At 34.3% G+C, this 27,634-nt stretch overlaps 1 protein-coding gene across 1 annotated transcript; it reads left to right on the top strand.

Annotated features, from left to right (window-relative positions):
- LOC106881156 (Wilms tumor protein 1-interacting protein homolog) lies at nucleotides 1-27,634 on the top strand. The gene is made up of 6 exons (XM_052969151.2): nucleotides 1-120; nucleotides 9,522-9,584; nucleotides 14,160-14,290; nucleotides 15,950-16,001; nucleotides 19,900-19,968; nucleotides 26,644-27,634. Exons 2-6 carry the CDS (start codon nucleotides 9,576-9,578, stop codon nucleotides 27,109-27,111), a joined length of 729 nt encoding a protein of 242 aa, XP_052825111.2. The 5' UTR covers nucleotides 1-120; nucleotides 9,522-9,575; the 3' UTR covers nucleotides 27,112-27,634.

The raw sequence follows: 27,634 nt of genomic DNA on the forward strand, positions 1-27,634 counted from the left end.
ATTGTTTTAAATGTTAAATCTTCAAAAAATTTGCTAAAATTTCTTTCATCAGGCCGTACTCTGCGAGGGAAAGCATTTTACAACGTCCATGGAAAAGTCTACTGTGAAGAAGATTACCTTGTAAGTTAATGTTATTTCACTAATATAATTAATAAGCTAGGTGTTTCTAAGTGATATTAATTGCTGTTCTTTCATAACTGTCATTAGAAAATGTCATTGTGGTTTATGACCTAGTAAATTGTTAGGTGGTGATATAGTTTTATTTTCAGTAATTTAACAGTTTACCTTTACAAATTTTTATTCTGTAAATATGTTATTACTCATATTTTTTAAGCTCTTTGATTTTCTGATTCCATATAATTTTACATCTGTTTTTCATACTAGTATGGATTGGATGGATATCGCAATGGTTTGTCACTTGCCAAGGCATTTTAGTCTCAGGCACACCCAGCAACAGAAAAAAACTGTATGTATGTGTGGGTGGGTGGGGGAGGGGGAATAGCGAGATGTCCTTCCCATCACTAACCATATTACGTGTGTATTTTGGGTGTATTTTATCATGCTGTGAGTTCTGGAAAGGTCTGTGGCAGAAGTAGAATGTCCCCTCTATTATGTCAGTTTTAAATCTGAGTTACTGCTCTCTTAGCTTGACTTTATTACTACTTGCAGAGCTCTGAATAGGACAGCCTTTTTTAAACTTTGTATTGGGTCATCCCATAAATAATGCTGAGGGGGATGGGTTAAACTACCTGCATCAACTTGCTATAAAAGCAGTTAGTAATTTTACCTTGTGCTTATTCTTAGTGCAAATTTTGGAGAGTGCATTTCGATTTTAGCAGTTATTTTTTCAAAGCTATAATGGAAGTGACAAAGGAGCATATTCAGCATATTTTGTTTTATCAGTTCAATAAAGGCAACAACACAATAGAAAGTGTGACGAATATTAGTACAATATGTGGGGATCAGACAATAAGTGTAAGCCAGTGTTAACATTGGCTCCAGAAATTCCAAGCTGGAAACTACAGCCTAGAAGACGAGTTTCATCCTGGAAGATCAGTAGTGCTCCACACGGACATCCTGTAAACTCTGAAACAAAATCCCATTGTAACTGTTGAGGAACTAGCAGAGAAGTTTGGATTTGATCATTCAACCATTCATTGACACCTGCGTGCCATTGGAAAATCAGCAAATTAGGTCGATGGGTTCCTCACAAACTTTCTGAGCCTAATTGTGTGCAGAGAGTGAATGTGTGCTCTTCCTTGCTGTCACATCTCACAAATGAACCTTTTTTAAAACCGAATAGTGACTGACGAGAAATGTTAAATGCCAAAGACAGTGTGTAGAGAAAGGAGAAACACCAGCACCCAAGGCTCAAGTAGATTTTCACCCATGCAAGATGTTGTTATCTGTTTGGTGGGATATGAAAGGTTTAGTCCACTTGGAACTTTTAAACCCAAACCAAATGATAACTAAGGAGATCTACTGTGAGCAGCTTGAGTGGCTTAAGTCAGCGCTAGAAAAAAATGATCATCTTTGGTTTCAAGACAAAAGGGGTTCTTCCGTCAGGATAATGCTCAGCCACATACTGCAAGGATGACGTTCCATAGGCTGGAGCAGTTTGAATGGGAAACAATGCTCCACCCACCATATTCGCCGAACATTGCCCCATCTGATTATCATTTATTATGCAGTCTTCAAAATCATTTGGACAGAAAAAATATGAATTCTGTAGATGAAATCAGAACAGTACTAGAGGAGTATTTTTCATCACAGACAAGTGAATTTTGGAAGAGGGGCCTTGCAAGTCTACCAGATAGATGGAAGAGCATTGTAGAAAATGAAGGAGAGTATATTTTAGATTAAAAAAAAATTTAGTTTGTCTTAATTTTGAAAAATAAAAGAAGTATAAAAAAAACTGCATTATTTATGGGATTATCCGATAGATGGAATTGCTTTCATTAGAGTTAAGAAGCTTCATCTTTCTGTGATGTTAGGTACAGGTCTAGCTTTCAATGGGACTTGTGACTTTTTTGTCATGATATAAAGAAGAAAGGCTTAGAGAAAGGGACTCATAGAAGCTGATGCCTAAGGGGTATGTATATAACATAGATATAATTTCTTGAGTAGTTTAGTATATATTTCTTTCATTGTTGATAATTTTTAAAACATATATATTTCTAAATATATATATAATCACATTTTCTAAATATTTTATTTTGTAGTCCAGCCAGAAATAATAAAATATTTTTTAGTTGGTCTTTGTTTATACAGCTGATATATTTTAAATGCCCATAAAGCAGTCTTTGTGAAGTCATCAATCTCAAAAAAAATAGCAGTCAAATCTTCCTTAGATCAAGTCACAAGATCATATTAGATATCATTATCATCCAGTGTTTTAAATCTGGGTTTTGTCCCCGTTAACGGAGGTGGCCAGATCTACCTCAATGCCATAGCAACCGAGGTAGGCAGGTGCAACCCACCCCAACCTTTGGGCTGGTTGGTGCCTATTCTCCTTTGGTATCATGAGGCTTTCTTGGAGCTAGATTTTTTGCAGGGAGCATGCCCTTGCTTACTCTCAACCTCAGTTTCTAGACATAAGTGGTCCTGAGACCAAGGCCTCTACCATGATTTTTAAGAAATGTGGTGGAAAACTAGCTCAGGAAGGCAGGGACGCTACTCCCTGAGACCTGTTTTGGAGCCCCCCTACCCAGATAATATAGTCCAAAATATATAAAATAAACAGGATGGTCATATCTAGATTGGGGCTAAACAACAGCATGTAATTTCTAAATATTTAAAATTAAGAATTTCTTATTTTGTAATTTAATCAAGCATAAGAAAATATTTCTTAGATTTGCTTCATTTTCCCTGCTAATATACAGGAATGCTATGGGAAATTTTCAGTTACTAACCAGTGTATTGAATTATAGTATACTTTCAATCTGTCCTGATAGGTATATTTCTCAGTTAAATGTTACCCAAAATGTTAGCAAAAGAGACTGATAAATAGTGGCTGATGTAATTGACTAGACCCCTTGAGGGCTGTGCTCAAGCCCGGCTGCAGTGCAATTATTGAAACCAATAACAGAATAAAACATTATTTCATTATTTTTATTAGGAACCTTAATTATCTATCCTATTTATACACTGAATGTATGATAGTTTTTCATGAAACCTCACATAAACCATGTCATTCATTTTTAGGTGACCTTCACATTGATTAGTCTTAATTAACGATTTGTCTTAACATAGTTTATGAATCATGGCAACAGAACTTTTTTCAACTATATTTTGTTCTCAACAATGAAAAAACAAAATTTCTTTAAATCTTCACAAACTACTCCTATCTTTTTTCCTATTTATTCTGATTATTTACTCAACTTTTGTTATGATCTTCTTGTAATAAATGATACTTGATTAATTTTAGTTACAGACATCTTAAGTAATTGTAGGTTCACTTGATAGTTTCACATTATACACTGAGCTGGTTATTCTCCTGCTGTCCGCTTAAAATCATATTTCTTCTGTTGTGTAATTTCTTTAAGATGTAAAGCAGAACTGTTATCATAATAATATTAATTTTCATGCTGAAAACATCCTGATCCCCTAAACTCCCAATGGTCATTGGTTTAATAGATTTTTGTTGTGCTTAAGGTCAACAACACAGTATTCATTATAAATATCAGCAAATTTTTATTGCTCCAAATGGTCCATCTCAGCAGAGCTTAATATATTTCATAGCACTTTTGATAATGGAAAGAAATACAACTTGATGATAATTCAGTTTAGGATCTTATATCAAAATTTGGTTTTTACTGTTGTTACTAGTTTTTTTGAGTATGACTTAAAGAAGAATGTGACAGTTGAGAGAGGAATGCTTCCCTTTTGAGTATGGCGTAGCTGAATGGATCTGTTTTGAATATATGGTCTGTATGTTATGGGTAGAATGTGGGAGAGGGTTGTCCATAATTTGAGTATTTGTGTGGTGTGCTTTGATTGGGTCAAAGTAGCCATTCTCTTTTTGAAAAGACACACATTTATATATCACTTTGTTCCCATCTGTTGTTTTCCCATCACACTCAATGTAAAGCCTTCACTGTTTATGTAACATGTCTGTGTAATGTCCTCACATCCATTGCCTTTGTGGCAATAGAAGTAATCATTTTCATATATAAGTTGCAGTGACTGTAAATATTGATGCTGCATAAGGTTTAACCAATTTTCACAAATTTCTCTGACAAAAATAAAGAATTTTGTTAGTATTTATGACATTCTCCAGAAAATTGGATCTAAAATCTGTCTCTCTCCTAATTATGTGGGACAAAACTGTTTTACCTGTTGTCTGCAGTCAGGGGTGAAACATATTAACTTAAATGTCAACAAATTTGAGTGTTGATAAGGGCAAAGTAGTGGGAGGTAACCATGGTAGCAATAGTACAGAAATTATTGCTTGCTTTTAGAGCTTTTATTAGAAACTTTTTTGGATAAGTGTAGCAACATAAGTGTTTGTTGATTCTGACACCATCAGTATACAGCAGTAAGGCAGAGAGTAGCACTGCTATAAGTAGCAACACTGTGGGCAAGAGGAATATTAACAACCACCACAACATGCCAAACAGCAGCAGCAATTGAAATGATAAGAGCAACAATAACAACCAGTATTATTACTGTAAAATGACATCCTGGTATGAATGAAGGGAAGTGGTAGTAACAACACCAAAGGCAAAAAATAAGGGCAACAACAGTATTAATATGTTCACAGTACCCCACCACCAATTTAACAAGTCAGTCTACTGCTACATCTACAAACAACACTACCACCAACAGCAACATATTAGTGAACACAAAAATATGGAAGCCAAGACTAGGAAAAACAACACAGCAACAGCACAACTTCTACAGTTGCAAGCAGTGCCATCACCATATCTTCCAATGTAAACTTCCAGCTCTCTCACCTTCAAAGGCTGTCTTAGTGACAGCAGTAATGATAGACACAATATAGTTTCTGCAAGGGGACTATGTCTTTTACAAGTATAGTAAGGGTCACTGAGCAACTAGAGATACAATAAAAGAAGCTAAAGGAGAGCAGAGGATTTGTCCAAAAGGACCACAGGTAAGTTACTCTGCTCTTGTTACAAGTATTGGTAGATGATATTTGCAGATGCACAGTGACATACAAGTGCATAATTACAGAAAGTTGGAGAGAGGAAAAACCAATGCATTGCCAGGTGGAAAAGTACCTGAAAGCAATAAAGTACCTGAAAGCAATATGGAAGGAAAACAGTTTTGTTATTCACTGTAAGTAATGTGGAATGGTGGTGGTTAGATTCCTCTTTGAGGGTAAACCCATAAGTCAGTTTCCTTCCTTAGTTAAGTGCAAGGATTTCATCCTCATACCATCATACATGGTTGTCAGAGCTGTTTTAAGCAATGAAATGACATCTCAGTAATTATGGAAGTCCACACATTTGAGAACAGGAGTGGTTTAGGATGGAGATAGTACTCTTGATCCAAACATAGCAGGAATCAAACTTCTCCAATCTGATCAAGCTGCCAAACAACATTCAGCTGTATGTGATGGAAGGGAGAAGGTACTGCACATATAGTGCTAACAACCATCTAATTGGCGCTCTGTTTATGGCAGAGCGTAAAACATGGACAGGACAAAGCCTATACTAATTTTTAAATCATAAACTATAGATTTTTTTTATTGAGTTCAGAGCCAGCACTGTAAGTTGCGATATTTCATATATGAATATGCATATACACCCACCATCCTTTATGTATTTTTCTCTATCTTTGATTACATTGTTTACAGAGATGTATTTGCATTCATAACTTACAGTGTTGGGTCTGAATTCTATAGAAAATCTGTAGAATATCTCGCTGCTGACACAAAAAGTAAGGCACAATACTGACTTGTAAACCTTTAACCCTTTAGTGTTTAAGCTGATCATATCCAACCAAAATATTCTACCTGTTTTATGTTCAAACTGGCCTCTCATACCAACACTACAATATCATTTATAAAATAGACAACCACATCATCAATATCTCAAAGCTACAAGATAATGTGAGATAAATTCAAAACAATGTGAAGAAATAAACATTACACTTGACACTAAAGGGTTAATATACTGGATCATACATTATGGTTGCAAAATTAAATACTGTGTCCTTGCTAGTTTAGTATTGTGCGGTCATCACTCTAGTAGTAGTTTTCTCTGTACAAAATATTAATGCGGATGCAAGGTTAAGAATAATGAAGGAGGCGTTCTTAAACTTCACAAATAATTTAATTATAAATAAGAACAGACACAAGTTCACCAAGAATATTCTTCGAGTGAAGCTGCACAGAAATGTGAAAAGTTACATACAATATTTTGCCTAGTTGCCTGCATGAAAGAAATACAATAGAAAGGGTATGAAGGAAAGTCGCACCGCAAATGGTTCATTAATGATGCAAGAGAAATCCATACACATGTCATGTAGCATAAAGGGCTTGAGGCACACAGTCGCTGTTAGAGACCATCTACTTAGCTTAGACCATGTGTAAACAAGTATAGTTGCTCTCCATACCAAGGATGTGAACAGATCGGATTCGGTGTAGCAAAGAGAGAAAGAACGAATCTCTCTGTCCCATATATAGGCTGAAAGACTGCTGGTTCTCCCTGGTGAATAAAGCTCTTCTAGGAGATGGTCCATGCCATAGTGGTATTACTAAAAGGGATATAACTCTGGTATTCTTGGAACATTCTAGAATGTTCGCCAAGTGAGGTCACTGGTGTTGAATCCCTTGGCTTCCAGAGAACCATAAATAGAACAATGACAAAATCTGTTTCAATTTACATCATGCCTATACTAGTAATTAATAAAGCTTATACTGGTGCCAACACCATTACCACAACAAGAACAATAATAACAGCAGTAAAAATGACAGTAGCAGCGACTAGAAGGACAGTTCCATCATTACAAACAAGTTCTCCCTCCCTCTCAAGTCCACTATAACACTTATACATGTACTCACATATCCACTCATAGCCCTGTTTCAGGCTTTTCTGCATCAACGACCTTGTGTGATGAGGTTGAGACAAGTCTGTTGGTCATTGTGACATAAAAATTAAAGGCTCTCCAAGATCAAAGTCAGAAGGCTCACTGGTGCAGAAATTAAAAAAAAAAAAAAAAGGCTTATCATCACCAATAGCAATACCTAACCTGCAGCCTCACTACCAACAATGCAGGGCAACACACAAACACAATCACCTAAGCAAAAACATGTAATCCATTACCCAGGCCAAACCAGGTGACCTGACACCTTGGGCACCTTTAGTGGAGTCCACAATGTTGCAAGCATTCAGGTTAAGACTCTGGTTTCTCCTGACTGAAAGGTTTATAATTAAAAAAAAATCACTGCAAAAGGCAACAACAAAATAAGAAATACTCTGTGGTAAGAAGTTTGGTTATCAGCCACATGGTTCCAGGTTCAGTCCCACTATGTGGCACCTCAGGCAAGTGTCTTCTGCTATAACCCCGAGCCAACCAAAGCCTTGTGAGTGGATTTTGTAGATGAAAACTGGAAGAAACCCATCACACACACACACACACACACACACACACACACACACACACACACACACACACACACACACACACACACACACACACACACACACACACACACACACACACACACACACACACACACACACACACACACACACACACACACACACACACACACACACACACACACACACACACACACACACACACACACACACACACACACACACACACACACACACACACACACACACACACACACACACACACACACACACACACACACACACACACACACACACACACACACACACACACACACACACACACACACACACACACACACACACACACACACACACACACACACACACACACACACACACACACACACACACACACACACACACACACACACACACACACACACACACACACACACACACACACACACACACACACACACACACACACACACACACACACACACACACACACACACACACACACACACACACACACACACACACACACACACACACACACACACACACACACACACACACACACACACACACACACACACACACACACACACACACACACACACACACACACACACACACACACACACACACACACACAGTGAGAGAGATAATACATACATACATATACACACACATATACAAGGTACGGTGGGTAAATTGTTGCCATTTTATATTTTAAAGTTTGCGCATGCATATTGTTTGTTTCTGATTTTGTCAACTACATAGTATATATAGCACAGTGAGTTGAGCACTATCTGTGAGTAAAACACCACCATGACACAATTCACTCTGCCAGAAATTTGGAAACAGCATGCTGTACTTCTTGGCATTCGCACTGGAAGCTCCAATATGAACATTTCACGGTGTTTGGGTTTCGATCTGAGGATTTGTACTGAGAGTGATAAAAATCAAACATATATTTGAAAGAAGAAATCTGGTTATAATACCTTAATTTAAATTTTATAGATGTGGCATGTTTTATGGTGAATATGGAGGAAGTGTTTATAAATTATGTTTTCTAGAAGACATTTATTATTTAAAGGACAAGATGTTTTTATTGAACAATTGCGTAATTTAATTGAATTTGATTTTATGTTATTGTTGTTGAGATTATTGTTATATGATCCATTTTCAATATGATTATTATGGTAATTATTATTATTATGATCAGTAGTATTATTAAAGTCATAGCTAATATTATTATTGTTATAATTATCATGATGGTTAATATGATTATAATCACCACTATTACTATTATTGGTAGTAATAGCTGTAATGTTAGTATTATCAGAAGCCACAGTTATAGCTGAAGAAGTAGTAATATTAATAGTAATATTACTAAGATTAGAAGTTGTATTGATACTATTATGAATATTATTACTACAAGGATAATAATTATTACTGTTAAGTTTTTTTATAATTTGAGGAAAATGTATCACTTAAGTTAGGCATTGTGGAATAGGGATTTACCCTACCTACCTACATAATATATACACGTACACGCACCTGTTTGTACCCCACCAGTGTTGGTGTGTTTACATCCCTGTAACTTATCAGTTCAGTAGAAGTGACTGATAGAATAAACCCCAGGCTTTAAAAAAAAAGTACTGGGGTTGATTTGCCTGACTGGAATCCTTTAAGGTGGTGCCCCAACATGGCCACAGTTTAATGACTGAAACAAAAGATGACAGAAAAGAGAAAAGAAATATTCAAAAGACCAGCCCTCGTCATACATCCATACAGTCTTTGATCTAATTTGTTTAGGTTGTTTTATGTAGAATTCATCCTTTCACTAAATTTTTATTCCTCATTTTTACTTCTCAATTAATGAAGATTATTAGCTCAAATTCTAAATCGTTTGTTTTTGCTTTCTGTCTCATATTTTGTTTCTTTCTAATATTTTGTTTTTAGTATTCTGGTTTTCAACAAACTGCTGATAAATGCTGTGTTTGTGGTCATTTGATCATGGATATGGTAGGTATTACTTCTCTGCATATATGCATTTGCCTAAATTTTATCTAGGGTTACTTTCATTATAACAATGATTGTGTGTGTTTTTTAGCAGTGTCTCATCCATTCAGTATTTTGTATCTTAAAAGTTCTAACCTTTTAGTAAAATAATTATGTAGGCATCCAGTCACTCACCATTGGTCCTTCACTCTTGAGAACTTTGGTAAAAGCAGTGTTACTGCACTTGATATCAGTGATGTGTTTGTTCCCTACATGAGAACCTTTAGCTAATTTGCCTGCCTATGTCCTGCATTTATCTTTAGATTGGAAGCTTGTTTGACTACATCATTACTGTGTGTACTGACTAGGTTATCTGTCCATAAACTCTTATCAGCTTTGGTGTACTCTTCCTTCTGTACATTAAGGAACTACTTATTGTTACTTATAACAACACACACATTTATGCAGTTGAAATTACCTTTATTGCTTCCTAACTTTCTGCATACAAGCATCTTCTATGTGAAACTGAAACACTATGCCAATATACAATACTTCTATGAATTGGTGACATAACAACTTTGTCACCTTTTTCACAACTCAAATACTCAATCACTACATATCAAAGAAATGTTATTGTACGTTTATACTCTCTAGCTATGAACAATACAAAATATAAATCCCCTAACTCATTTCAAATGCAAAGTGGATTTGGTAGACAGAAATTGAAAGACGCCCATTATATATATATATATATATATATATATATATATATATATATATAACAGAAGAAAATAGAAGGAAATGAATTTCCTATACAGAACAATAAGTTGGCACTCACTAAATAGAGCTAAGAGAATACAGAGTAATGCAGATTTCAATGAAAAGGCACCTTTCAAAAACAGATTATTTTCCTCAATATATTTTTTGAAAGACACAATTCATCATGTAAAATATATAATATATAAATACAAAAATATATATAAATATAAAATATACATCTGTATGAGATTGCCTGAAATTGTGAATCTGTTCTAAAACATAAAAAGATTGGAGGTTAAATGTACACGGCCAATGCATTGCTAAATCAAAAATATTTCCTTATTTGAAAAGTTTAAAAAATTATATAAGAGATTTCAAAAGACTTCATACTTGTACAAGGTGTCCTATGTTGCAATAAAAATTTGTTCAGATAACTAAAATAAATTCTAAAATGAGGGTTAAATATACTACATGGATTGGCTATACTTTAATGATAAAAAAATTTTCAAGTTGAAAAATACCTGTTTACAAAATATTAAAGCATCCAAAATCTTATTTAATAATATTTTTCTACTCACATGAAGTGTATTAATGGATTCTTTAGTGCATAATCTACACATTCTAGGATGTATTTTATATGAAGTAGTTTGAGTAATTGTTGACCAATCTAGTTTAAATTACCTATGTGTCTGGCTAGTGTTGTTGAATTTTTCATGCTTGGGTTTGTAAATGAATTTTTATGCTCCCTATATCTAGTTTTAAAGCTTATTGTGCTCCCTATGTAGATTTTCTTGGGTTCTTTTGAGGTACTTACTTCACACTTATAAACTACATTTTTTCTCAAACAGGACCCTTTTAACAGGCAAAATTCTGGGGATCGGCAATTACAGGTTTGTTTTATGAAATTCAGATTACTACTCTTCTAATTACATTCCATGGATTCCCTTTCCAAAGTATTCTTTTTAAGTTTAAATCTATTATTAGCAGCAATGATGAATCCTAAATTAGGTGAATATGACAGTTTTAAACTAGATTTGTTAAAGATGGGAGGATATAATTATAATCTTGATGAAAGTTTTTTGCAATGATCTTAAAGAACAATTCGGGGAGATTCTTAACTTGAAGGGAAAAGGCAGGGTGAACCAAATTAGTTCCTGTTTTCTAGTGGGGTTATTCCTAACCTGCCTATTTCTTACTGACTTTATTATAAAGTTATAACTAAAAGGTTGATGATATCTCTCTTATTTACAGAATTTAGTTAAGCCTGGAAAGAGTTTACCTAGTTTACTTTTAATTATTGTATTATATGATAAGCGTTCTCATGGAAACCACTATTCTTGAGTGCTGTGCATGATTATTGAAAATTATTTCATTAGCTGAAAGATTAGATATTCTTATAGACACCCCTTTAATTACCCTATTTATAACACTTTTAGGGTGATTTGACATAGTATTAATATACTGTATTGTTTTATTTGGCTTGTTGTAAGGGGAAAACAAGCCACTATTGAGATTTAAGGTAAACATCCAGAAAGCTTACTACTTTTGTAATATTTTCGAATGTTATATCTAAGTTATATTCCTTAAAAAATTTTATCAAAACTTATCTAGTCCTAATCAAAGTTTGCAATGGGGAGCCAGTTAATGTAAATAATGCATCATCCTTATATAACTTGTGCTGAGTCCAATGACCTCATTGTTACATCAAACTTATCCTGAAGGTCATTTTGAGTCCAGTTCTTATCCCTAAAAGATATGTTTTCCTGGCAGTTATTGTATAAGAAATACAATATTTAAAAGTAAACTCTTTCCAGGCTTAACTAAATTAAATATTGACATTCCATCAGTAAGTGAGCCTGTTGAACAATGGATTCCCCATATACATAGGAGATATTATCAACCTTTTAGTTATAACTTTACAATAAATTCAGTAAGAAATTGGCAGGTTAGGAATACACCCACTAGAAAACAGGAAATAATTTGGTTCACCCTACCTTTTTCCCTTCACATTAAGAATCTCCCAGAATTATTCTTTAAGATCATTGAAAAAACTTTCATCAGGATCATAATTATATCCTCCCATCTTTAACAAATCTAGTTTAAAACTGTTATATTCACCTAATTTAGGATTCATCATTGCTGCTAATGATAAATTTAAACTTAAAAAGGATATTTTGGAAAGGGAATTCATGGAACGTAATCAGGAGAGTAGTAATCTGAATTTCATAAAACAAACCTGTAATTGCCGATCCCCAGAATTTTGCCCATTAAAAGGATCCTGTTTGAAAAAAAAACACAATAGACTTTAAAATTTGATATGGGGGCACAAAAATTCATTTACAAACCCAAGCATGAAAAATTTGACAGCATTAGCCAGACACATAGATAATTTAAAAGCGCAAAATAAACAATTTAAACTAGATTGGTCAATAATTATTCAAACTACTCCATGTAACAGACACTAGAATGTGTGGTTTATGCACTAAAGAATCCATTAACATTACTTCATACAAGTAGAAAAATATTATTAAATAAGTTTTGGATGCTTTAATATTTTGTAAACAGGTTTTTTTCATATTAAAGTATAACCAACCCATGTTAATTGAAACCTAAATTCTCAATATGTTTTAGAATAACCGTAAAAGCGTCATTTTTCTGTAAGATTTGTAGTATATTCAACCGTCATTTTAGAATTTATAGTTATCTGAACAAAATTTTATCACAACATAGGATACCTTGTCCAAGTATGAAGTCTTTTAAAATCTTTTAAATAATTTTTTAAACTTTTCAATTAATCCCTGATGAAGGAAATGTATATATTTGAGATGGGTACAAATAGTTCACCCATTCTGAAATACCTTTCCTGAAACGGCCATAGGATATGTATGAATTTGATCTCTGCACTCAAGTATTTGCGTTTTTGAGCTACCCATACATCTTTTTAATATTTTCGATTTTGTAATGCATTGATCATGTACATTTGACCTTCAACCTTTACAATTTCAGGTGATCTCATATGGATATATATTTATATATATTTTATATGATGAATTGTGTCTTTTGAAAAGTATATATATATATATATATATATATATATATATATATATGATTGCCCTTATGTCTGTGTTTGTCCCCTACTACTACTTGACAACCAGTTCTGGTGTGTTTATGCCCCTGTATCTTAGCAGTTCAGCAAAAGGGAACTGATAGAATAAGTACCAGACTTTTAAAAAAAATGTATTGGGGGTGATTCATTCAAATAAAAATTCTTCCAGGTGAATCCCCAGCATGGCCGCAGTCTAATGACTGAAACAAAGGATACTGTTCAATCTCAGTGTTTTCCTATTGCCATTAGAGCATAACTATTAGATCAACGGTCCTGTACCTTAACCTCGCACGCTATGAACAATGCACCATTAAAACCCTCAAATTTGTTATAAATCCTACGTTTTCCAATGTCTGATGATCTCTCAAGGCAGCTCCATGTATATAATTTGGCCAAACTACTTTACAAATATTCTTTTTTGCTCCAATAAAGAAATTTTAAAGGACTGGAGTTAAAAGTGAAAAGAACTATATTTACTTTTCAGTTTGGGACTTAAAAATGAAATAATGGTAATATTTCTAGGCTTGAATTTTATTCAAAGTATTTACTTTAAAGTGAAAGTGAGTAGTATAATGTGACAGGGTAGTGTCTTAAAGTAGGTCTAACCAAAAATGAAGAAACAATTGTAGACAGAGCAAAATAACGTCTATAGACATATGAAAACAAATAGAATATTGTTTAAAAAAAATGTATTTTTATTATTTTTCATATAAATGTACATATTCTGTTTTCAGATCTTACAAGCAATGGGTAAAGCTTACCATCCTGGTTGTTTCCGCTGTTGTCAGTGTAATGAATGTTTAGATGGTGTACCTTTTACAATTGATGTTGAAAACAAAATATATTGTGTTGCTGATTATCACAGGTATATTTATATATATATGTATGTATGTATGTATGTATCTCTTCTTGAATGATCTAATATTCCTTATTTGCCATATTTATTTTATACAGATTAAATTTTTAAATAGTTTGGTTATATTTCAGTCTTCAGACTTTTATTCTGTATCTTCAGTAAATATTTTGCTTTGATTTATATATACCGTAAATCCTCGAGTATAATCCACACTTTTTTCCCAAAATTTAAAGGTAAAAATTTCTACTGTGTACTATATATGAAGTTAAAAATGAAAAATATTTTCTAAGCAAAATTTTCTAACTGATAAATATGTAAAGGCAATTTACTTGTTGCCATCCGGTTTCACCAGTCCTCAGTCAAATCGTCCAACCCATGCTAGCATGGAAAGCGGACGTTAAACGACGATGATGATGATGACGTTATTACTGTTATTTCTTTATTTTTTGAAAACAAAGTGCACAAAAAAGCTACACATTTGCATTATGTTATATATATACAATAATAATAAAGGACGTTACCATATATATGTTTACAAACCAAGGACGTTATATAGGCCTCCTTGACTCAAGTTAGAGAAGGGGTGTGTATTATACACAAGGTTTAAATTTTTCAGAGATACAGCCCCCTAAAAATTGCTTTTATTTATCACTATCAGTTACAAAAGCAAAAGCAAAAACATTTATTCAAATCCTTCAACTTCAACTTCACTTTCAGCATCAAATAACTGTTCCATTTGTTCCTCCGTAAACATGTCAGCATTATTGTAGTGTAAATCTCTGTTATCGTCAAATTCATAGTCAACATCAGAAGATTCACTTTCATTTATTTCATCTTTCCATACAACGTCATCCTGAGTACAATCCAGTGAAGACGATATACAACACTTTTATTTTAATAAATGTTGCTTATTGCAAGTTATGGATGATTCTTTTATGACTTCATTGCTTTCAGGCTTAGCTTAAGGTATTTTCGCTCCCGACATCACAAAATGCATCTGAATAAACATTGCCGGACAGCAAATAGAGACTTGGATATTGCTTAGAAAATATTTTTCATTTTTAACTTCATATATAGTATGCACTAGGGATTTTGACCTTTAAATTTTGGGGGAAAAATGTGGATTATACTCGAGGATTAATGGTATCATACTGTGCTTATTACTTGGATGAATTCAGATATTTTACTTTAGTCCAAATTGTGATAACAAGCTTTAGCTGAGTATCCATTGTATTTTGCAAGGAAATGTGCATATCATTTCAGAACATAAGTTTTATGATTGAATTTCCTTTAAAAACTTGGCTTATGATGGGTCAGTTTCTATTTTTTCAAGTTTAACTTGTAGAAATAGATTAAAGTAAGTTTTCCAATGCTGTAACATACATATTGCCTGTTATTGGATTGAAACTGTGAAGTTAAGTTTAATAATGCAGTCAAATCAGTATTTTCTTCTCACATTCAACATTGACATGCTCTAAGTTTGACACTCTCACACTAAGCCGTCATCTTGTTTCTTCACTTAATTTATGAATTGCATAGTCATTGCCATATCAAAGCAACTGATGATGAACCTAAACTAATTAAAAAATATCCAGATGTTAGTACAAAATTTTAGTCCATTTTTTTTCTTCTGTTTCCATTGCATAAACTATGTATATTTATTTACAGGATTTATGCTCCAAAGTGTGCAGCCTGTGGTCAAGCAATCACACCTGTTGAGGTATGTATTTATGATATATAATTTTACTGAAATCTTTGCTGAATAGCTTTTGAATCTATTTTTCTAGGCTGGGATTGACCATTGCCTGTAAAAATGCTGCAATGTGCCCATTAAATTAGGTATGTAACACTAAGTCAGTTAAATGTGAGGCTGAACTGACCTCAACAATGTCATCCAAATTATATATATATATATATATATATATATATATCATCATCATCGTTTAACGTCCCCTGTCCATGCTGGCATGGGTTGTGCAGTTTGACTGAGGACTGGTGAGCCAGAGGCTGTACCAGGCTCAATCTGGTCTGGCAAAGTTTCTACAGCTGGATGCCCTTCCTAACGCCAACTACTCCAAGAGTGTAGTGGGTGCTTTTTATATGCACGAGGGCCACTCACACGGTTCTGGCAACGACCACGCTCAAACGGTGTTTTTATGTGTTACCTGCACAGGAGCCAGTCCAGTGGCACTGACAACGACCATGCTCAAACAGTGTTTTTACATGTTACTTGCATGGGAGCCAGTCCAGTGGCACTGGCAACGATGATGCTCAAATATTGTTTTTCATGTGCCACCAGCAAAGCTGGCAGCGATCATGCTCGAATGGTGCTTTTCACATGTCACCGGCACAGGAGCCAATCCGTGGCTCTGGCAACGATTATGCTCAGATATGCTTCTTTTAATGTTCCACTGGCACGAGTACCAATCAGGCAGTACTGTCATTGGTCACATCAGCGATTTTGATTGGTTTACACTTGCCTCAATAGGTTTTCTCAAGCAAAGTTCATTGTCCAATGAATGAGGTGTATTCATAAGTGGGCCAGTTACACCCTACGTTCGGATGTGCTTTTAACATTCCACTGGCACAAGTGCCTATCAGGTGGTACTGTCGTCAGCCACCTCAGCAATTTCCATTTTGATTTTGATTTTACTTGCCTCAATAGGTCTTCACAAGCAAGGTTTATTGTCTAATGAATGGTGGGGTATTCATAAATGGGCTGGTTACACCCACTGGCATAGGCCATGGGCTATGGTCTCACTTGGCTTGCCAGGTCTTCTCAAACACAGCATATCTCCAAAGGTTTCAGTCACTTCTCATTGCCTCAGTGAGGCCCAACGTTCAAAGGTTGTGCTTCACCACCTCATCATATGTCTTCCTGGCTCTACTTCTTCCACAGATTCCCTCAACTGCTAGGGTGTGACACCTTTTCAAACAGCTGTCCTCATCCATACACAACACATGACTATACCAGCGCAGTTGTCTCTCTTGCACAACACATCTGATGCTTCTTAATTCCAATTTTTCTCTCCGGTCACTTACACTCTGTCGTGTATGCACACTGACATCACACATCCAGCGGAGCATACTGGCTTCATTCCTTGCACGCTTACACATGTCCTTAGCAGTCATGGCCCATGTTTTGCTGCCATGTAGCATGGCTGTTCGCACACATGCATCATACACTCTACCTTTTACTCTTAGCGAGAGGCCCTTTGTCACCAGCAGATGTAGGAGCTCTGTGAACTTTACCCAGGCTATTATTATTCTGGCAGCTACACTTTCAGCACATCCACCCCTGCTACTGACTTGGTCTCCTAGGTAACAGAAGCTCTCAACTACTTCTAGTTTTTCTCCCTGGAATGTGACAGAAGCTGTTCTCTGCACATTTTCTGTGTTTATAGCGCCTGAGCATTTGCCACATACAAAAACTATCTTCCCAGTTAACTTTCCTTTGATATTGCTGCCCCTCTTATGTGTCCATAGCTTACATTGGGTACATCTTATGGAGTTTCTACCTATGCCTTTTCTACAGGTCGAGCAGGGCCATATATATATATATATATGGATATCAAATGAACAATAACATACGATGGATTGTCAGCTCATTACAGCTGTTTTTAACATAACTTTTTAATAGAACCCTTGGAATTGTCTGAATTTCAAAGATGCTGTATAATGGGGCATTCTGAAGGTGGACATAGTCGGTGTAAAATCGCAGAAAACCTTGGGATCCTGCTTTCTACAGTTAATAAAGTGATTGTGCAATGCACCAAAGGGAAGGAGTCCACATCACCTTGCCCAGATCAACTAGGACACTTCTCTTTGGTAAGAGAAGTGTGGAGGATAATCCTTGTTGCTAGGTTTCTGTCATAGCCAAACAAGTTGATGCCAGTCCCAGAACAGCTGTCAGGTATCTCCACAAACTTGGTTACTATGGCAGAGTGGCAAGAAGGGAGCCACTTCTTCGACCAGCCAACATCAAGTAGAGAAAAAGATTGGGCCAGTGAGATGGTGGAGAGGCCACTAGCATTTTGGGACACTGTCATATTCTCTGATGATTCCAGATTTGCTGTATTTTCTGACACTGGTTGATTGTGGGTCTGGAGACTCTGTGATCAAGAATTTGATGTGGAAAAATTGCAACCAACATAAACTCAGATAGATATGTGTCCATATTGCAGAAAAGACTCTTTCCATTCCTCTCCGGTGGTGAAATGATTAAAGAAAACTCTTTATTTATGGAATATGGGGTTCCTTGTCACACAGCTAAAATAACACAAGATTTGTTTGAGAATGGCTTTAAAAAGCTTCCATGGCTAAGCCAGTCATCAGATATGACCCCTATTATATAAATGACAGGACACTTCATAAAAAGAACAAGAAAGCAACTTCAAAGCCAGATCTTTTGCGATTACTGCATGAAACTTGACAAGAAATTCTGCAAGAGAATATTCATCATCTGATCAGTATCATGCCTAATAGAGTCCTTGCATTGAAAAATTCAATATTAAATATTCACATTATAACAACTAATAAATAATTTGAATGCATAATTTTAGATTTAAAGAAATTTTAATGATTATAAGAGTGTCTATTTACTTATGTCATGTCTGTGTATATATGCATATATATATGTGTGTGTGTGTAGCCACGAAAATGAATGATAGAAGAATTTAGTCATGGACATAACTCTAGAATGAAATACAAAAATTTTCAGTGGCTGCCAAACAAAATGATATTAAATGCAAATTGACAAAAACTAGAATAACTTACTAAATTCAAGGACTGCTAAATTAGTGTGTCCCCTTCTATTTATTTATTTTTATTTCTTTCAAATTATCCAAAGTTCAGAAACATGTTATCCATCTGGGTATATTTTGAACATATAAATTATCATTCAAACATGTCCAAATGCTGCTGTAGTGCGTTTCAACTCACTTCCTTAGACAATGTTATGGGTGTAGTGACAGCTGAAGAAAAGATATACATAGATACCAGAAAGGAAAAGGTAGGGAGGTTGGTTTGGTGTCTGTTGAAATTAATATTATTTTTCTAAAGAAAGTAATGTGTTTTAACTAATAAATATATATCCAGTGAAAACACCTCCATTAGCAAGCATCATGATCAGGCTTACTTGTCTAAAATAGTCATTAGTAGTATATACATGAAAAAGTTTCAATAATGCTAATTGAAATTTTTTCCATGTTTATGTTACGTATGTCTTGATTGTGAATGAATTTTGCATTTATCTTCTAAAATAATTGTGATGAAATATTTAGCTCATACATTAGCAACCATTTTGTAAATTTTGCCACTTCACTCATCATCAGGTGGGCCTCACAACTAAAAAAAAATTCAAAGATAATTTTTTGTTAAGGCATGCCATTCAGAATGCCCTGTGGGCTGCAATTTACTCACTCCTATCTGATTTAGCTGTTAGTTTCAACATATTTTTATTGCTATTGAGGAAAAGGAATACTTATTCTATATTTTAAAGTAAAATGAATTACTATGAGTTTTGTTAAATAATTTTCATTATACATTTCTATTGAATAAATTTCAATGAATATAGTTTAACATGCACATGTAAAAAAATTGTCTAATTTTACCTTCAGGGCACTGAAGAAACAGTTCGTGTTGTGTCAATGGATAGGGATTTCCATGTTGACTGCTACCATTGTGAGGTGAGTTAATGGACAATTTGTTTCTGTTAATAAAAGTTTCTTCTCTTTCATATTAGTTACTTGCATCTCTCTCAGTATGATTTACACAGGTTTTTTTTGTGTGTGTGTGTGTGTGTGTGTGCAGATGCATATTTCTACTATGAGATGTTCATTCAATGCAGTGAGAATTCATTTCCAGTAAAGAAGTGCATTTTATTGTGTAACAATTTCTGTCAAAACGTTTTTCATATTTTATTTTAATTGAATTCAATGAAGTTGATCACCTTCATCTGATTCAATGTTTTTAAAATGAACTCCAACTTCTCAAAGTGACTATGCAAACTTTTGAGGATACAACTAAGTGCACCAGTTGAAACAATATATATTGTTATCATTGAATTTTGATATGACATTTACATTAGCTGCAGAACTCACTCTACAGCAGTGTACATTTTCATATTCTGTCCAAAAAGCTGTATTTAATCTATTAAGCTTTTAATTGATTGAATTTTTACCAGAATTGTCCACCAATGTTCTTGTCTTTAGAATTATATCTGCATTTAAAGCTGTTGAGGAAATCTGTTGTCATAGATAGCATTTGCTATACCATAGTGCCTTACTGAAAGATAAATACCCTGAGCAAAACCTGTGTCACATATAACTTGCTTGTTTCAAATAAGAGGCTACCACTCAGAAATATTCGTCTAGTTCATCATTTTAATATTTTTGTTAGAGGCTTTCAGTGATAAGGATTTTGTTAATCTTTCAATGTTGGCAACTTTTATACTGTCATGTATATATTTGAATTTACTGTGAATAATGAGATAAATCAAAAGCCCATATTTAATTCAGGCAAACTTTATTGTTAATAAAGAAGTTTTAAAAAATTAGTTCATCCTTATTTTGAAATTTGTTTATAAATAGGGTTCCAGTTATCCAATCACTGGTTTACTGCATTTGAGTGACAAAAGGTGTTGGTGGTGATCTTTCTTGCAGTATCGATTGAGCCTGCAATGAATTGGTTGAGTATGTTCTGTGAAGCATTTATCCATGATAGACAGACATACTCCATATAGCTTCAGATTTGTGTCCTTTATACAATTGTTGCGCTTTCTCTGCAACTTTTAGTTCCCTAGGTCATTCTAAATCCGTTTCATACTGGAAATATATTCTTCCCAGCTTGATGTCTACAGTTATATCCACTGTTTCAAACCTTGCCTCAGAAGTGTGCATAGGGCAATACTTTTTTTCCTTACCTTTGCTTCTCTTGAGTAATCAGCTCTGATTTGTGAATTTTACATGTAAGATTTTGCCCAGTTTGTGTCTAGTTTTGTTTGTCAACTTTAGAGACATGCCCTGAAAGGGATGTATCTCATACATATAACTACAAAAGCCAGAGCAAAAATCTAATCCCATGCATCTTTGTGTTTTGAAAGGATAATTATTTTTTTACCATGTAATTTTTTTACCTTTTTGTCTTTTTAAAACAATCTTGTGTCAGTTAACTAGTTCAAATGTTTTATTTGTTTTAAATATAAAATAAATTTGGAAATTATTTTCACTCAGGGTAAATCAATGCTAATTATGCTATAAATAAATATAATTATTTACATTCTATCAACAGTTACTAAGCTAGTCAATTTATTACTAGTATCATGATGTATAAACTATGAAATACATTAACAAAAGGTGTTTCTATCCATATTTACAGCTTTCAAGACAGAATTAAACAGTAAACTATCACCTGTTGAGTTACTCTATAACATACAGCATGTATTATTGTTGAATTCTGTTTTATTTAGACATTTCATGAATCTTTCTTTTTTTCTTCTTTACCTCATACTAGTGTATAGCTACAGTTTCCTTGTTGCTAAACTAATTGCAATTCAAACATTATTGGCATGGTTATTACCTGATTAATAAACTTACTACTTTTTGTTTGAGGTGATTGACATCACTATGAGAAATGCTGTTAGCCTTGTGCTGCTATTTGTCTTTAGTTGTATAACAAAGGCTTTCAGGAATTGATATTCAAACTTTAGTAAAATTTGGCTTTCATTCTAACAATTGTTTTTTTCATTTATGTTTTTCCTCCTTTAAAAAAATTATTCCTCATTTGGTTATTTCATTAATTCCTTTAAAATCAAGTTAGCTATGGTGTGTGTGTGTGTGATTATATTCAGCCAATATTTAAAGTTTTGCCTAGCTCACCATATATCTCTGGCTGTGTTTTTGTTCCTGGTTGAGATTCTCATCTTTTGTCAATAACTTTGTGAAAGGCATGTATACCATAATTCCTTTCTTCATCTATTGAAATATTCAGGTTTCTTCCTTATTTAAGAAATAAAAGAAAACACTATATTAATTTAGATATGTAATACATGTTTCTTTTGAGAATATTCTTTTACTGCCTTCTTATTTCCAGCCTCTTAAATCTAACTTTTTGAAGAAAGATTGCTGATCAAATCTGTATTTGTTTAGAGAATTTTTTATTAGAATTAAGTAACTTAAATTATTTCCTTTTCATATCACTAATTCTTCATTTCTTGTTGGACCATGTGTTCTCTTTATATTTAAATGAATGTCTTTTGAAAAACTAAAAACGGAAGTTTTATTTTACATTCAATTAGTTGTTGGAATTAGTTCTCATTTGTACATAGTGCTGTATTGAAAGTATTCACTAAGTTAGGTAGTTTCATTATTTTAATTTAATAGTTCCACGAACAACTTCTATCTCATTCCAGGGTGAAAAACTAGAGGTAGTCGATAGCTTCCGCTATCTGGGCGACCAAGTTAGTAGTGGGGGTGGGTGCGCTGAAAGTGTAGCTGCTAGAATAAGAATAGCCTGGGCAAAGTTTAGAGAGCTCTTACCCCTGCTGGCGACAAAGGGACTCTCACTCAGAGTAAAAGGCAGACTGTATGACGCATGCGTACGAACAACCATGCTACATGGCAGTGAAACATGGGCTGTAACTGCTGAGGACATACGTAAGCTCGCAAGGAATGAAGCCAGTATGCTCCGTTGGATGTGTAATGTCAATGTGAATACCCGTGTAAGTATCTTGAGAGAAAAGCTGAACATTAGAAGCATCAGTTGTGGCGTGCAAGAGAGACGATTGCGCTGGTATGGACATGTGGTGAGAATGGAGGAGGATAGCTGCGTGAAAAAGTGCCACACCCTAACAGTTGAGGGAACCCGTGGAAGAGGTAGGCCCAGGAAGACCTGGGCTGAGGTGGTGAGGCAAGACCTTCGTACATTGGGCCTCACCGAGGCGATGACTACGGACCGAGACCTTTGGAAATGTGCTGTGCGTGAGAAGACCCGGCAAGCCAAGTAAGATCGTTGCCAGTGCCCCTGGACTGGCTCTTGTGCAGGCGGCACATAAGATGCACCATTTTGAGCGTGGCCGTTGCCAGTACCGCCTGACTGGCTCCTGTAGGATTTTCGAGCGAGATCGTTGCCAGTGCCCCTGGACTGGCTTGTGCGGGTGGCACATAAAAGACACCATTTCGAGCGTGGCCGTTTTCGTGCGGGTGACACGTAAAAGCACCCACTACACTCTCTGAGTGGTTGGCGTTAGGAAGGGCATCCAGCTGTAGAAACTCTGCCAAATCAGACTGGAGCCTGGTGTTGCCATCCGGTTTCACCAGTCCTCAGTCAAATCGTCCAACCCATGCTAGCATGGAAAGCGGACGTTAAACGATGATGATGATGATGATGAGAATATCAGGAGACTCAGTTGGAAGCAGTGTGGTTCAAGGGAGTTAACTTCATACCTATCAATAATTATCAACAAAATTACTTGTGAAGTTGTTTCCCTTGTAATCTACATTTCGTATTTTTGTTAAAAATTAAACAGTTTAGTTTCTTTAACATATGTAAATCATTCTCATTGTCCAATCTGTGTAATATAGTCTGATACTTAAAAATAAAGATGTCCAAAATACGGATAAATTTTGTGGAACTCATATCTTATCACAAAGGAGAAATACCTTATCTTTACCAACATTAGTGTGAAAGAACAAAAACAACCAGGAAAAATATTAGCAAGTACTGGTATACAGTTATTTATGTAAAGATTGTGAAATTTGGCTTGAAACTCTTTTCTGCATGCGTCTGATTGTATTTTTCCTGCATGTTGGATTTGGTTTCTTGCCTTTTAAGAGGTGTTTTAACTTCACTGCTGCGGACCCCTGACTAGATCAGATAACGCCATATATATCTGAACAAAAAAAAAAGAACTATCAACTTAAATATTATGTGTGTGTGTATATATATATATATATATATATATATATATAAATGAAATAAAATACTATTTTACATGTTTTGTGATCTTTAAAAACAAAAAGGGATAATGCTGATGAATTTATATAGCTCATTTTCAATAAGAAAGCTGGGATTCAGTAATGAATCTGTTCAGTTTGGCGCACAGATTTTTTTCTTAATTTTTTAAAAACTAAACAGTTTGAAACTTCGTATACTGGTGGAATGTCTCATGCAGAACATGGTTTACTTTGAACATTTTTGACGAAATTTGGTATTTTAGAAGTTATTTCATGTTTGTTGCATTTGGGTAATTTCAACCGATCAACAACATGTGTTCAGTTGAAGAAAACTACTGCTATTTGCGATAGTAATTGAAGAGAAACAATTTCCCAGCCATCTCTACTAAATGTTACCACTCTGATCTATTTGTATGATGAGACGATGCCACCTTTATCTTTTCTTCCTTTCTAGTCAGCATCATGCATTCCTTACTCTTTCCCTCCCTTCTACACTATCAACTAGCAACCAGCGATTACTGTATTTTCCAGTGTATAAGCCGCTATTTGTTTTGTTTCACCTTCATGTTTTGATAATGTTATTTTTAATCTAATAAAGACTTTTATATTGACAAAATGTGTTTGTTGTTGATTATAGTAATATAAAATCATGACAATAACAATAGACTTCATAGTTGTAAAATAAGGCATTTTGAAACTACATACATGTCAACAACAAAAAAGCTAGCTGCGGACTTGTAGCTCTATAGGTCTTTGAAACACTGGTGTGCTTTAAGTGTGGACAAAGCACTGATGTCGGGCAAAGGAATAAATATATGTAAATAATATTTACTCCTTCTTGGTGTTGATTCTTCGATATTTACTGGTTACTCCAACGCGAGAACCAAAAAAAAAAAAAAAAAAAAGGTGTATAATTTGCAACACAAGCAGTAAATAAAAAATAAAATAGAACAGAGTGGTGACATTTAGTAGAGATACCCGGAAGTTGTTCCGCTTCACTTACTATTGCAAACAGCAGTAGCTTTCTTCAACTGAATACACGTCGTTGATTAGTTGAAATTACCCAAATACAACAACTTTAATACCAAATTTTGTGAAAAATGTTCAAAGTAAACTGTGTTCTATATGAGACATTCCACCAGTGTATGAAGTTTCAAACTGCTTAGTTAAAAAAAAAATTGAGTAAAAAATCTGAGCCAAATTGAACAGATCCAAAATTAATTCAACTATTAAGGTTGAGATGAGGGCATGTAGCTCCCACTAGTCTCATTTAAATGTTAATAGGGTTGAACACTTATTGTAAAGTAACCTTTGCTATGAAAAGTCAAATAATTTACAGTATTACTTAATGGTGACTCACTGACTGAAAAATAGACAAAATTAGGTGTGAAAGATTTTGTAAAGATTATGTTGATCAGAAAAAGGGCATATCTATGACTCTTTCAGGAGGCATATCTATGACCAGCCAGAAAGCCAAAAAAGCAATCTTTTATGCTCCCACATCTTACTAGTTGAAGTTATGTATTTTGGATGTTAAGAAGGATATCCTCCTACTTTTTTAATACTTCTCAATTAAACTGGTTTTCTCTCAACAAGTAGCCCTGCTGTTATTTATTTCTTTTAATTAGTAACTTACTTTTCATTCCTTTCTTAAGATTCCTATCTCCCCTTGGACTTTTTCTCCTTGTTTTAAGGAACTTTAGTAGCATTCTTCATTGAGGAGTGATACCAATTGAAAATCATTGAAAGTGAGATGATTAGATATTCCAGGCATCTCATATGTATTTATATATTATGTTAACAGAATCATTTAAATAATTCCATTGACTATTCTTCTTTGTGCTTGTGTATCTTACATATAGTCAACATTTCATTGAATTTGATGCCTATATTTGGCATGGCATAACTTCATCCAGGTTATTGCTGCATGTCTCCAACATTGGCTTTAGTAGATTATAAAAGAGGCGAAATTTAATGAATGATTAGTTGTGAAAAATAATACATAATATACTACTATTAACTAAGTAGTATCCATTTCACATTTTATTGTTTTGTGTACATGAAAAAAAAAATGTTATTTTAAATACTGCTAATTTGTGTATTCTTCAAGAAATTACTTATGGGAGTTATCAGTAATTTTTCATCATAATGTTTCACAAGAAATGATAATTTTCAGACAACGTAAAACTAAACAAACACATTATAATATGTATTATCCTGCAAGTTTTAAAGTCAAATCCCTTCAGTGTCAGCTTAAACTTTTCTTCACCATACACTGTTAAAATACTAAAGATAATTCATTCAGCTATACTGCTCTGCTTTAAATTAAAACAAAGAATATTTTCAAAGTTGTCTGAAAGTTAATTTATACATAAATTAACTTATTTCTGTTTTCTTTCATTCTTATAGGATTGTGGCATGCAACTTACAGATGAACCTGATAAGCGATGCTATCCATACCAGAATACATTGCTCTGCCGAGATTGTCACATAAAACGCCTCAATGCCCGCTATCCCGATGAGCAGTTTTGCATTGATCCTGTTACTCAGCTTATTAAAACTATAAATAGTGAAAACTCTAAAGTGGATTCTCCAGGTGGCTCTCTTGGTGGAACTGTTGGAGATTTTGCTCCTGCCACAATCAGTGTTCTTACAGCTCCACGTATGAATACGCCAGCTGGTTATCGTGGCTCATATTGCAGCAATAGTACTGTAGGAGATGCAAATGGTGCTAACACTAATACTCACAATTTTAGTTCTGGCCAAGAACAGTATTTACTATCGAACAACTATCAATCATCACAAAGACCATATGATCAAAAAGCACCTTCGTCTCCTGTAAAATCTTCCATGAAATACCAAATCACAGAACTTTGATACTGATGGTATATAATATATACAAAATGATGTTTTGTAAACTTCTTATTGTGGTTCTTTGACTAAAACAAATAATGATGTTGGAAAGCATATTCAAGTTTGACAGGAGAACATATAAAGCTTGATATGTCTTGAGTTTCTTTAATATAACCAATTTTAATTTGTTGGAATATCATAGAAATTTATTCTTTTTTATTATCTAGTATTTATTACTGCTTATGAATAATTTCTATTGAATATATTATTATTGTTCCTCACCTTGAAATCTTGAGTTTTGAAAAAGAACTTTACATAACTGTTTGGTTGAGAAGATTGGAATCTCTCGTCTCCTAATAAGTATGATTTTATCTTATAAACTGCAATTTTATAGAATACTTAAAGAAATATAGCACAAGTAAATCCAGAGACATAGTCTTCAGCAATGCTATAGTGCTCATAACATTTTACATAGTAACTTACATTTTTGATATTTTACCAACCATGCATAATTTTTTATTTAATAAAAATTTTTTGTTTAATATAA

This window comes from Octopus bimaculoides, chromosome 1 (assembly GCF_046866305.1).
Source record: "Octopus bimaculoides isolate indiv1 chromosome 1, ASM4686630v1, whole genome shotgun sequence".
Classification (NCBI taxonomy): domain Eukaryota; kingdom Metazoa; phylum Mollusca; class Cephalopoda; order Octopoda; family Octopodidae; genus Octopus; species Octopus bimaculoides.